The sequence below is a fragment of the Theobroma cacao genome, chromosome 2 (genome assembly GCF_053813885.1).
Source record: "Theobroma cacao isolate CCN51 chromosome 2, ASM5381388v1, whole genome shotgun sequence".
Lineage (NCBI taxonomy): Eukaryota > Viridiplantae > Streptophyta > Magnoliopsida > Malvales > Malvaceae > Theobroma > Theobroma cacao.
In genome coordinates this window covers 10,119,633-10,134,110 of record NC_142640.1, presented here as the reverse complement: position 1 = coordinate 10,134,110, position 14,478 = coordinate 10,119,633, and the positions used below count along the sequence as shown (strand labels likewise).

Below are 14,478 nucleotides of genomic sequence, written 5' to 3'. Positions count from 1 at the left end.
TTTATTTGATTTATTTAATTTCAATTTATATTAGTTTAAAAAATGATAAGAATAAAAATAAAATAATTAATTGAATAATTAATTTTATGATTTTTTGTTTATCTAGTTTTTATTATGTTTTTTTATAATGTTATTGCTTCTATATAGAAACCATAAATTGGTGTAAGTTTCTATTTTTTTTCTTTTTATCTCATTTCATTTGTTTATTCAAGCTTTCATGATTTGGATTCTTTATTACTTTTATTTTTATTCAAGCTTTTCAATTCAATTGACGAGCTTGATTTAGGGAATTCTAATAGTTTGTGATTTGACTAAAGCAATTTCATTTTATGTCTTGCTGTTAATGTAATCAATTGTTGACCAATTCTTTTGATTTCATTTCAAATGCTTAAATTTAATTAAAAGGAAAAATAGGTAAGCACTTGAAACATAAGAGAATTATGAATATTACGTAAAGTAAAATGAAGAATGATTGTATTTGTGTTATTTTGTTTTTTGTTAATATTGAGAGGAATTTGTTTTATGATTTTGTTGCACAATTAAGTTATTTTTAAAATCTCAAGTCTATAATTTAATCATTTGTGTCTTTTACTTTAAATTATGAGATTTTAAAGTAAATGTGTTTACCACATAGGATTGCTATGAATTAGCATATATTTCTTCATTAATTGTTTATAAAACGTTTTCAAGTATAGTTTTCATTACATTAATTGTTTATGAAATTTTATAAACCCCTTGCATAACATGGGTACTCTTCTAGTTTCATTAAATAGATCCCATTATCTAGAGTTAGAGTTGTGTACACAATTGAGCACCACCTTCAAGTTCGATTATATGTTCAACTTACTTGCACCAACAAGGGGAGAAGAGGCAAAAAGGAGCAATGCGTGCTTGATAGCCATGATCTCAACATGACTGGAATCTTGAATTTCAAGCGGGCTAAAAAATATTCCAATGACATAACTGGATGAGTCTCTAAGCACACCATGGCAGCCAGTTGGACCTAGCTTATCTCCAGTAGAGCCATCTGTAGACACTAGATTAAAAAGACAATGAACAAAAAATGATGGAAAGAAAGGGAGAGAGGTACGACTGGCAGGGTGCGGACGCACCCTGCCAGGCACCTCTCTCACCTGCCAGACGCGAAAAATTCGCGTCTGGCAGGTTAGTGGAACTTGCCCCTGGGTGCCCAGGGACAAGGCAGTACTGGAGCGCCCCCTCCAAAGCCCAGAAATCGGGTATAAATGGGAGGGGGAGAACCTGCAGCAAGGGAAGCTTTTCTAAGCAAAGGAGAGCTGGGCAGAAGAAAAAAATAGAAAAAACAGCTTGGTTGTTTGCTGCCTGTAGGAGGAGAGAATCTGGGCTGGTTTGCCGCCGGTAGGAGGAGCAACAGCTTGGTTGTTTGCTGCCGGTAGGAGGAGTGAAAGCTTGGGAGTGTTTGCTGCCGGTAGGAGGAGTGAAAGCTTGGGAGTGTTTGCTGCCTGTAGGAGGAGAGAATCTGGGCTGGTTTGCCGCCGGTAGGAGGAGCAACAGCTTGGTTGTTTGCTGCCGGTAGGAGGAGTGAAAGCTTGGGAGTGTTTGCTGCCGGTAGGAGGAGTGTTTGCCGCCGGTAGGAGGAGCAACAGCTTGGTTGTTTGCTGCCGGTAGGAGGAGTGAAAGCTTGGGAGTGTTTGCTGCCGGTAGGAGGAGTGTTTGCTGCCGGTAGGAGGAGAGAAATCTGGGCTGGTTTGCCGCCGGTAGGAGGAGCAACAGCTTGGTTGTTTGCCGCCGGTGAGAGGAGTAGTAGCTGGAGTGTTAGCCGCCGGTGGGTAATGATTTGAGAAGAGAAGAGAAATGCAGCATTCTTAAAGTAAAAGAAAAGGTGCCGCCGGCATAGAGAGAAGAAAGAAAGTTGAAAAGCGAGGAGAGAAAAATAAGAAAAGGGAGTCCGTCTCCCCTAAGCCGTACGACGTCGTTTGGTGCTCCTGATTGAATTAATTTAGTGGGATCAGGTAAGGAAAGCTTCACTCCTTTGCCTAATTGATTCATAATGATTTAATAGCTTAGGTTATTATGGTTTGATTTGTTTGGATTTAATCTATAAAATTCAATTTAAGCTTCATATGATTAATCTGAAAATATTTTAATACAATCCCCTAGAAATTTTTGAAGAATGTCTTTCAAGATTAGGATTGGTTTACTTTAGCATAAGGTTCAAAAATCTTTTAGATACTATTTTTAGGACAAAGAAGATAATATACATAGAGAGATATAAATCTATATATAAAAATACAATATAAAAATAAAAATATATACATATAGCTAACAAAAAAATTTAAAGGTAGGAGAATGTTTAGCAAGGGTGAGAGAAGTAAATATGCAAAACATAAAAATAGATTGCTAAATAAATATATATATAAGTGAATGACATAAATAGTAAGTTAAAGAGTTACATATAGAATGAGTAAGTGAAATTGAAAATTATTAGGCTATTAGTGAGGAATTCTTAAATAAAATATATAAAAGAGCATGGGAAATATTTATGTACATTAAAAAGTATATATATATATAGTGAATAGAGATAGATGAATAAATGTAAATAAATATAAATAAATATATTATGTTAAGTATCAAAATAATTATGATAAAATAGATATGGGAATCAATCTAAAAAATAATTAACTCTTCAATAAAAAAAAAAAAAGATAATGAATAATAAGATAAATACAAAATACTATAATGTTAGCTATAAGTATAACATGCCGATGATGGGATAATCAATCGGGATGCGAGAAGTCGCAATCCCGAGCTTATGTTCCCTAGGCTCGGAATCCGAATCAAGGCCCCACCAGTACGATGGGAGGGTCTCGTTTTTAAGATTTCGAAATCCTTAATAAATAAAGAGCTTGATTATACAACAAAAATTATTACTTGATGAAATTAATTGATAAAAAAATAAATAATAAGTAATAAAATAATGATAAAATGATAACGATCCAAATATATATAATAATTAATTCGTGAAAATACAATATATATGACATTAAATAAGTAAATAAATTAATAATAATAATAAAAAATAATAACTAATTTAAAAGTAAGCATCGAATATTAAGTGGCATAAAGAAATGTGAAAATAATAAATAAAGACCTTAGGCATTAGGTTTGAATAAAAATCGCTTATGAAAAATATAATAATAATAAAAATATAAAAATATATACAAAGTAGTACGATAAAAAATATATAATTTTTATTCATTAAAATAACATAGAATTATAAACAATTTGTCTAAATATAAATGAAAAACAAAGAACTTAGGACAAAAAATGTAAGGTATAAAAATAATAATAATAATAATAATAAATAAGAATAGGAAATAGGAAAATAAAATATATAATAAAAATAAAAATAATAAATAAATAATTGTATTAGCATAACATATACATATTGCATCATACATATCATTGCATATCAATATTTTTGGTTTTCGAGCTTAAGCCCCGATGATGGGATCTTTCGGGGATCCTGCGAAGGCGGGTATTTCTCGAAAAGTTCCTTAGGTGAAAAGATGTCTTCGGGTCCCACCAGTGTGATGGGAGGGCTCGAGAATCATCTTTAATAAAAGGCTTTTGCTCGAATTAGGTTCATTATGCACAAAAATATTATTTTAAAAAGAGAACGTACGATGACCCCGAAGACGGGAATTATTCGTCGAATTTGCGAAGGCAAGTTTCTCGGATAATTCCCTAGGTGAGAGAATATTCCGAGTCCCACCAGTATGATGGGCGGATTCGGAAAATATCCTCGATAAAAGGTTATTTGTCCGGCATTGTTTATCTCACGCCATGCATTCCATCTCGCCACTCATTTGCATTCCATTTTAGGTTAAATAGGAGATAAAAATAAAAATAATAATTAAGGGAATATAGTGAAATTAAAAATTAAAGCCCCATAGGATAATCTAAAAATGGTACCGTTCATGGAACGGGCGTCCGAGGGGTGCTAATCCTTCCCCGGGCGTAACCGTACTCCCGAACCTAGATCCAAAAAATTGTAGACCGGTTTAAGGTTCTTTTCGGTGGGCTTAAAATTAATTTAAGTTTGCATCGATTAGAATCGAGTCAATAGGTGGCCAATCACACCTATTTTTTTTTAAAAAAAAAAGATTGGTGGCGACTCCTAGTTTGAATTTTTTTTTTTTTTTTTTTTTAGTGAGTTTTCACAGTTCACGTCTAGCGATCGGGTTCCCGGACCCGCACGTTACGACAGGTGGCGACTCCACTGGGGACTAGAGAGTCGAGCCATAAAAAATAATAATAGGTTATCCAAGGCTTTAAATAATTCACTGTTTTCTTAATATTAATGATTTGTACTGCATACTTTGTTTGGTACATTAGTTTATTTCGCATTTATTACTTTATTGCTTCTAATACTTGTGGGGATTTATGGTAGAGGGATGTGAGATTGTTACTTTGAACTCATGGTTTCCTTCACACACACAGCACCTTTTACATTCATGCATAAACCCTCTACCCGGGTTATGTCCTTTTTAGGAGGGAGTTTAGTAGCTACGCTCTCGTGAGGTGATAACCTCCGCACGGGCTAGTGAAGACTCTCACTCAAATCGAACCTAGTCCGTTTGAAGCCTGTAATGGGTGAGGACCGGGGTGCCTTACTAGTCCGCGTGGACCACAGTGAGGAACGATTTGGGAACCTTAGCTCTGTTCATAAACCCCGCTCAGCATATAGAGTACCGAGAGCAGTGTAACCTTAGAAAGGGCCATACCCGTGAGAATATACCTTATAAGTAGGTACACATGAAGGAATTTCTTCCACTCCCTCTATTCTAAATTATGCCCCGAGATAATAAAGTATCGTGGAGTAGACAATAATACCCATGATATTGTTTGTTATTCTCTCATTATTTTTAACATTCCATTATTTCTTTTTACCATACTAACTTAAGTTTATTTTTCTTGTCATGCGCATGTTACATGTTCATTTGCATACATCGTAATTGCATATAGGAGGAATATTGGCTACACAACATTCAACCTAAGAGATCCCAGTTATATCCATGGCATCGTCATCAGCCGGCCCGCTCAACATATACAGAAATGACTATGAGATAGAGTTACAGATGAGGCAGATTCAACAGGAAAAAGGAGACTGTTTGACCCAAGGACATATCTCAAATTTACCCGAGAGAGTTCACTTGGATCTTCAGCAGAATGACCTTACAGAGATGGTAGGGATTTGGGAACAATGGAGACGTGCTCACCGAGATAATTTTCAGAACAAGTATGGACACATTGCATGGCTCCTATATGTACCAGTCGATGACCAGATGCTCCGAGCCATTGTCCAGTTTTGGGATCCCTCATATCGTTGCTTTGTCTTTAACAAGGTGGACATGACCCCTACCATAGAAGAATACTCCTCTCTGCTCCGGATAGACCATATGCAGCCTGACAAGATCTATTGGAGGGCCCAGAAGACGGGACACCGACGAAAGTTGGCCAAGTTATTAGGAATGACTACGGTGGAAGTGGATCAGCATTTGAAGAAGAAAGGAGACACAGAATGCCTTCCGTGGAGTTTCTTGAACGGATATATTAAAAAACACATGGAGGATGAACACGGTCTCTTGGCTTTTGCGATGGCGATTTACGGCTTAGTGGTCTTCCCGAAGGTTCTAGGTCATGTGGAGGTGTCAGTCATAGACTTCTTTGATCAGGTAACAAAGAGCATCAACCCGGCCCCGTCCATCTTAGCTGAAACCTTCAGATCCTTGAATTTTTGTCGACGCAAAGGTGAGGGACGATTCATCGGATGTGCTCAACTCCTAACCATATGGATCAAAAGCCATTTCGAATGCAAAGAGAGCAAATTTCGAAAGCTTTATCTGTCTGCGAGTTGTCCTATCCTTGAGTTCTGCGAAAGTGAATGGCCCGACTACAAAAGGAAAGAAGAGTGGGTCACAAGGCTCCGGAGGTTAATGAGCATTGAAGTGACTTGGAGAGCTCCATGGATGCCACGAATGCAAGTAATGTATAAATGTGGGGATAAGCCGTGGGTACCACTGATGGGACCTTGGGGAGCCATCAGCTATGCCCCAATAATGGTGCTGAGACAGTTCGGATCTGAGCAATTCGTGCCCATGACTCACCAGCTCGACCAGTTAGAGTTTACATATGGAGAGCCAGAAACGCTAAAGAGAATTGAGGAAATTGCTCAAGACTGGAAGAAAACTTGCCGAGTAGATCAGGGAAGGGTTACTGATGAAGTCACCACAGGATATCATACTTGGCATGACCAAAGGGTGAAAAATGTCATACATCCCCCGAAGAACCCATCCAAACATCCCGTAAACCCAGAACCTCAAGACGTCCTGTTGGAGAGTGAGTTAACGAGGAAAAGACTTGAAAAGGAGATGATGAATATGAAGCGTAGGCATGAGGATGAGCTAGAAGAAGTGAAGAAAGAAATTGCAAGAAAGGTACGGGTGGCTTTGAAAGAGCGGGATGAGTGGCAAAGCAAGTTTGAGGAAGTGAGCGTGGCAAATTCTTCTCTGTTAGCCCGAATACAAGAACTCCAAAGTGCCAACAACGCTTTGCAGCACGAGGTACAAAGGAAAGAACAAACCATCCAAGAGTTGAAAAATGACTGCGACATGTTGGAAACTGCCATGGAGGGCTATAAGGCACAGTATGAAGCAGTAAGGCAAGAATATTTCCAAATGAGGGAAAGAAATAATTCATGCGCACAAAGCCTTCAAAGAAAAGAAGCTGAAATGCAATGGATACTGAGACAGATGAGAGAAGTGGCATTTAGAGCTCGAGTAATGGCAGACAAGACTGAAGAACTCAGGCGGGAGATCCTTCCCAAGGATGAATTGAGTGAGCGGTTGATCAGTCACCTCAAGATGGTTAGGGACCAATATGACAAAGTCGGCTTTTCTTTTTGATAGTTATGACAATGATGTAATTGGATATTTAAGTTTTATGGATGCAGATTTTCTTATGGTAAATGTTGGATGGCCAATATTTTTCCTATTCAAATACATTTCATTTGCATCATAATGCATGATTCAGATAAAAATAATAAATAATAATGCACTCAATATAAAATTCTAACTTATTCCTTGAACTAATAGAACAAAATTCCAGAAAAACAAATTCTCCACAGATACAATACAAGAGCCCGTTCTAAGATCATGGGGGACGAGCATTCAGAGAGGATGGATAAGATTGAGAAGAAGCAAGAAGAAATCATGGGTCAGTTATCAAAAATTTTGGAGTTAATATCTACAGATAAAGGAAAGAAAGTGGCAGGGAGTTTCGGTACACCAGAAGCCGTTCAACAGACAGAAACCAATACAGACCCCGTATATCCACCAGGATTTACACCTCCACCTGCAAGGAATGCTTCTATTCCCATGCCATCCATGGGTCAATATCCATTTTTTGGGATGCCAATAGGACCACCACCGACTTATGCTCAACAAAGGCCAATTGGAGGGGCAAGTCCTTCAGATCCCATCTCTGTGCCTGATTTGGATGATCCAAAGGAACAAGAGAAGCTCAAATGTGGATCGGTTGAATCGAAAGATAATCCCGATACTCATCAAAAATTTGACCTTTTTGAGGAAAGACTGCGCATGGTAGAAGGAATGGGAATGTATTGTTCTATGGATGCAATTGAGCTTTGTCTGGTTCCAGATGTGGTTATACCCCCAAAGTTCAAAGTTCCAGACTTTGAGAAGTATGATGGAACCAAGTGTCCGGTCACACATATCACCATGTATTGTAGAAGAATGGCCGCATATGCTCATGATGACAAACTCTTGATACATTGCTTCCAAGATAGCCTTACTGGTGCTGCAGCAAAATGGTATGTCCAACTGGACCGCAACCGAATCCACACGTGGAAAGACCTTGCTCGGGCGTTTGTAGCTCAGTATAAGCACGTTACAGATATGGCTCCAGATCGCCTTTCTTTACAAAACATGGAGAAGAAAACCACTGAAAGCTTCAAAGAATACGCTCAAAGATGGAGGAATGTGGCCTCTCAAGTTCAGCCACCATTGACTGAGAAAGAAACCACTGTAATGTTTGTTAACACCTTGCGAGCCCCTTACTATGAACGATTGGTTGGTAGTGCCACCAAGAACTTTGCTGATATGGTGATTTCGGGAGAAATGATAGAAACTGCCATTAAGCAAGGGAAGATAGAAGGAGGTGATATGGCAAACACAAGGAAAGGGGGAACTTTCAAGAGGAAAGAAGGAGAAGCCCAAGCCATTACTTCAGGACAACACCAAGGAGGAACATACAACCCTTACCAGCCATACCTACCATACCCCTATTACCCAGCTGTGCACAACACTTCACAAAGCCCATACCCATACCCGCTTATGCCAAATGCCTTCCCTAACCCGTACCCATATAATCCCATCCAACGGACACCTTACCCGCCTGCTTCCACACCTGTTACAGCTTCAACCACACAACAAACAACACCTTCAAACAACCATACTACCGGTGAATCAAGAGGATGGCGAAACAAGCAAGAGAAAGTGCAGTTTGACCCTATCCCAATCCCTTATGCTGAACTCTTCACTCAGTTGGTTGCAAACCATCTAGTAGCTCCCTTATACATAGAGCCATTAAAACCTCCGTTCCCAAGATGGTATGACACGTCCGCCCATTGTGATTACCATTACGGAATCGAAGGTCACTCGATTGAGAATTGCACGGCATTTAAGCATAAGGTGCAAGGGTTGATCAAGGCAGGAATCCTGAACTTTGAAAAAAAGCCAGAACAGAATGTTAACAACAACCCACTGCCAAATCATGCTGGGGCAGGGGTAAATGCAATCGAAAGGGAGGTGTATGTTAAAAGGAACATTCGGGAAGTGGAAACCTCCATGGAGAAAGTATTTGAAGCCTTGGTAAAGGCCGATATGCTCAAGGTGTGGCCTGAATGTCCTAATGTGAATGACTCACGAGATATCCAAAGACTATGTTGCTTGTACCACAAAGGATGTGTGGGACATTCAATCCAGGGTTGTAGTTCTTTCCGGAAGGAAGTGCAAAGAATGATGGACGAATCAAAGATCGAGTTCTATACGGAAGCTTCAGAGTCAGCAGTAAACATGATATCCAAGGAGTCTACTCACCCAATGAAAATAAAACCTTTGACCATTTTCTACGAACCAAAAGGAGAGCTTGTGGAGGACAAAAACCATGCCAAGATGGTCATCGAAGTCCCTAAACCCTTCCCCTACAAAGATAACAAAGCTGTCCCATGGAACTACAACTGCAATGTACAAGTTTCGGAAGCGAAGAAATGGATAGCTGAATCTCAAGATGATGCTGCCAATATAACTGGTGTTGGAGGGATTACCCGCAGCGGACGCTGTTATTCACCGGAAGCATTCGAGAATCTCAAGAATGAGAAGGGAGGGGAAAAAGAGCAAAGTCCTAGAGAAGAAAAGGTACAACCTCCGGAATCGACAGATGGCTCAAAAAGATCGGTGACAGAAAAAGAAGCTGCCGAGTTCCTCAAGTTCATCAAACATAGTGAGTACAATGTAGTTGAGCAATTGAACCGGATGCCCGCTCGTATTTCACTACTATCTTTGCTCCTCAGCTCAGAACCACATAGGAACTCTCTGATGAAGATTCTGAACCAAGCATATGTGGATCATGATATCTCGGTTGAAAATTTGGACTACATTGTTGGGAACATTTCGGTGGGTAACATAATATCCTTTAGCGATGAAGAAATCCCTTCTGGAGGTAGAGGAAATTACAAAGCCTTGCACATCACTACCAAGTGTAAAGGTTGTACCGTCGCAAAGGTACTGCTTGACAACGGATCGTCCTTAAATGTGATGCCCATGAGGACCTTGGCCCGTTTACCCATCAACATGTCCTACATGCGAAAGAGTCAGATGATCGTAAGAGCTTTCGATGGAACAAGGAGAGAAGTAGTAGGGGACATTGAGATACCAGTAGAAATTGGCCCATGTACCTTTACCATTGAATTTCAGGTTATAAATATTGCTCCTTCATACAATTATTTGTTGGGAAGACCTTGGATACACATGGCTGGGGCCATACCTTCATCTCTTCATCAGAAGGTCAAGTTCATAGTGGAAGGGAAGATTGTCTGTGTTAACGGGGAAGAGGACTTACTCATAAGCAAGCCAGCAGATACGCCTTACGTGGAAGCGGCGGAAGAAGTGCCTGAATGTTCCTTTCGATCCTTCGAGTTCGTTAACACCACGTATGTGGGAGAAGGAACCACACCGCCTATTCCGAGGCTTTCCAAAACCACCAAGATGATTGTCAGTCAGATATTAGGAAAAGGATACCGAGCGGGGGCAGGATTGGGAAAAGAACTGCAAGGCATTAGAAGTCCCATACATACTACCAAAAATGAAGAAAAGTTTGGCCTGGGGTACAAGCCAACTAAGAAGGAAAGAGAAGAAATGATAGCCGGAAGAAGAAAGGAAAGGTTGGCCCGCTTTAAGGGGCATGAGTTGGAAATCCGAGGAATGACATATCCTCATCTTTACAAGACATTCCGATCTGGAGGTTGCATCTTTCCTGAATCACTCACCGTTGAGAACCAAGAATCAGTGTCAGCTCTAGGAGGGACTTTTTCTGATTTGTCAATATGTGCAACGGAGGAAGGTGAAGAACAGCCAAGAAATGAGGATGAGATTCCTACTACATACTTTGGGCCACCGAACCTAAAGCTGAGCAACTGGACCACCATGAGTTTACCAGTCGCTTGTGATTCAATTTCAAAGTAATGCAAACTAAACATCCATGCTTATGCCCAAAAGCATTGGAATTTTATGTATCGGGCTTTTTATCATTTATCATTTTAATAAATTGACATGCGTAGTGCATTTCTCATATCTCCTCTCATAATTAATCATTTCCATTAGTGTCGTTTCATCCTTTTATTTTAACTATTTACCTATACAATAGCTCTACATATTTCAATTCCCTTTACCTTCCAGGATTCCAAATAATGAATGCAAAGATGATAATGACAGTGGTTTTGAAGTTGATTTTGAAAAAGGTACAAGTGTCAGTGAACTTGACAGTACAGAAAACGTGGAGGATTATGATTTAACTCCGGACTTGTTAAGGCTAGTAGAACAGGAGGGGAGACAAATTGTCCCACATCAAGAGATACTTGAAACAATTAATTTGGGAGATGAAGAAAATAAGAAAGAAGTTAGAATTGGTGTGACGTTGGTGTCAATGGAAAAAGAAAAACTAATAAAGCTACTTCATGAATATGTAGATGTGTTTGCATGGTCTTATCAAGATATGCCAGGACTCAACACAGACATTGTAGCCCATAAACTGCCTTTGAAACCTGAATGCAAACCGATTAAGCAAAAGTTGAGAAGAATGAAACCTGAAATGTTGTTGAAAATTAAAGAAGAAGTAAAAAAGCAGTTCGATGCAGGATTCTTGGAAGTAGCTAAGTACCCTGAATGGGTTGCAAATATTGTCCCAGTTCCTAAGAAAGACGGGAAGGTGAGAATGTGTGTGGATTATCGAGACTTGAATAGAGCTAGCCCAAAAGATAATTTTCCTCTTCCTCACATTGACACCCTTGTTGACAATACTGCCCGCCACTCCATGTTTTCCTTTATGGATGGCTTTCAAGGTATAACCAAATTAAGATGGCACCAGAGGATAGAGAGAAAACTACCTTCATAACTATGTGGGGGACCTTTTGTTATAAGGTAATGCCATTTGGTTTGAAGAATGCCGGGGCAACTTATCAGCGAGCTATGGTGACTCTCTTCCATGATATGATGCACAAAGAGGTTGAGGTGTATGTGGATGATATGATTGTAAAAGCTCGCAAAACAGAGGATCATGCGACTAATCTTGAAAGATTATTTAAGAGGTTACGGAAGTTCCAGCTCAGATTAAATCCGGCAAAGTGCACTTTTGGAGTCACTTCAGGAAAGCTACTGGGTTTCATCGTCAGTGAAAGAGGAATAGAAGTTGACCCAGATAAGATTCAAGCAATCCGTGATTTGCCCCCTCCCAAGACGCAAAAAGAAGTTAGAGGATTTTTGGGGAGATTAAATTATATAGCCCGGTTCATATCACAACTCACACTCAAATGTGACCCGATCTTCAAACTCCTTCGCAAACACAATCCGGGGGCGTGGAATGAGGAGTGCCAAGTTGCTTTTAACAAAGTTAAAGAATATTTGTTGAGTCCGCCAGTATTGGCACCACCTGTGGTCGGGAGACCCCTCCTCTTATACTTAACGGTAAATGAAGGATCCATGGGATGTGTGTTAGGGCAACATGATGAAACTGGTAAGAAAGAAAGGGCAGTTTACTACTTGAGCAAGAAGTTCACTGAATACGAGTCCAAGTATTCCTCGTTGGAAAAGATGTGTTGTGCTTTAGCATGGGCGGCGCATCGACTCAGGCAGTACATGCTATATCATACCACTTGGCTCATTGCAAAGTTAGACCCAATTAAATACATCTTCGAGAAACCTTCCTTATCAGGTAGAGTGGCAAGATGGCAAGTGTTATTGTCTGAATATGATATTGTATATGTGTCCCAGAAAGCTATCAAAGGAAGTGCAATCGCAGATTTTCTTGCAGAAAGGGTGGAAGAGGATTATGAACCAATGGAGTTTGAGTTTCCAGATGAGGACTTGATGTCAATATGTCAAACAAGTGGGGAGGAATCAGAGAAAGAGAATTGGAAGATGTTTTTCGACGGAGCTTCGAATGCCTTGGGGCATGGCATAGGGGTCGTGTTAGTATCACCAGAAGGAGATCATTATCCCGTTATAGCTAAACTCAACTTCTATTGCACCAATAATGTAGCTGAATATGAAGCTTGTGTCATGGGCATTCAAGCAGCAATCGAGAGGAAAATTCACATTTTGGAAGTGTATGGGGACTCTGCTTTGGTTATTTATCAATTGCGAGGAGAATGAGAGACACGTGACTCAAAGTTAGTTCGGTATCACAAGTATGTATCAAAGCTGGTTGAAAATTTTGATGAAATTTGCTTCAATCATTTGCCCCGAGAGGAGAACCAAATGGCCGATGCATTAGCCACGCTGGCAGCAATGTTCAAAGTTGGTACCAATGTCAAGATCCAACCCATCATGATTAATCTTCGAGAGTGTCCCGCGCACTGCTCTAGTGTAGAAGAAGAAATAGACGGGAAACCGTGGTATCATGATATTGTGCACTATCTCAAATTTCAGCAGTACCCGGATCAAAGCTCAGAAAATGATAAGAAAACCATTAGAAGGTTGGCAATGAATTTCTTCTTGGATGGGAACATCCTATACAAGAGAAGTAGGGATCAAACACTTTTGAGATGCGTGGATTCAGCCGAAGCTCGGAGAATAGTCGAAGAAGTTCACGAAGGAGTTTGTGGAGCACATGCAAGTGGACATAAGTTGGCAAGACAGGTCATGAGGGCGGGGTATTACTGGCTCACGTTGGAAAAGGATTGTATAGACTTCGCTCGAAAGTGTCACAAGTGTCAGATATATGCGGACAGAATCCACACCCCTGCTAATTCACTGCATGTATTGACATCACCATGGCCATTCTCAATGTGGGGCATGGATGTGATTGGGTTGATAACTCCGAAGGCATCAAATGGGCATCGATTTATTCTGGTGGCAATTGATTACTTCACTAAGTGGGTAGAAGCATCATCTTATGCCAATGTGACCCAGAAAGTGGTATGTAAATTCGTCCAAAAAGAAATAATATGCCGCTATGGTCTCCCAGAAAGGATCATCACGGATAACGCTAGTAACCTCAATGGTTCGATGATGAAAGAGGTTTGTGCCAAGTTCAAGATCAAGCATCACAATTCAACACCTTATCGCCCAAAGATGAATGGAGCAGTGGAAGCAGCCAACAAGAACATCAAAAGGATAATTGAAAAGATGACAGATATATACAAAGATTGGCATGAGAAGTTACCTTTTGCTTTGCATGCTTATCGCACAACAGTCCGAACTTCCACGGGAGCTACACCGTTCTCTTTGGTGTATGGGATGGAAGCAGTTTTGCCAATTGAAGTGGAAATTCCTTCCCTTCGGGTCCTCAAAGAAGTACAGTTGGAAGAAGCCGAATGGGTTAATGCTCGTTATGAGCAATTGAATCTCATAGAAGAAAAAAAGGTTGACAGCACTTTGCCATGGGCAGTTATATCAAAAGAGAATGATGAGGGCATATGACAAGAAGGCACACTCTCGACAGTTCCGAGAAGGAGAATTAGTATTGAAAAGAATTCTCCCGAACCAGCATGATCTTCGCGGGAAATGGACACCAAATTGGGAAGGACCATTCGTGGTGAAGAAAGCTTTTTCAGGAGGAGCACTAATTTTGGCGGAGATGGATGGAAGGGAGTTTTCCAACCCGGTGAATGCCGATGCTGTCAAGAAATATTTTGCATAA

The 14,478-nt window shown here is 40.0% G+C and overlaps 1 protein-coding gene across 1 annotated transcript; it reads left to right on the top strand.

Moving 5' to 3' along the window:
* Nucleotides 1–7,640: 7,640 nt before the first annotated feature.
* On the top strand, nucleotides 7,641–14,478 carry LOC148764012 (uncharacterized). The gene is given in 5 exon segments (XM_088803522.1): nucleotides 7,641–8,303; nucleotides 9,474–10,668; nucleotides 11,066–11,677; nucleotides 11,680–14,195; nucleotides 14,197–14,478. Coding segments are annotated over 5 exon segments (5,268 nt in total).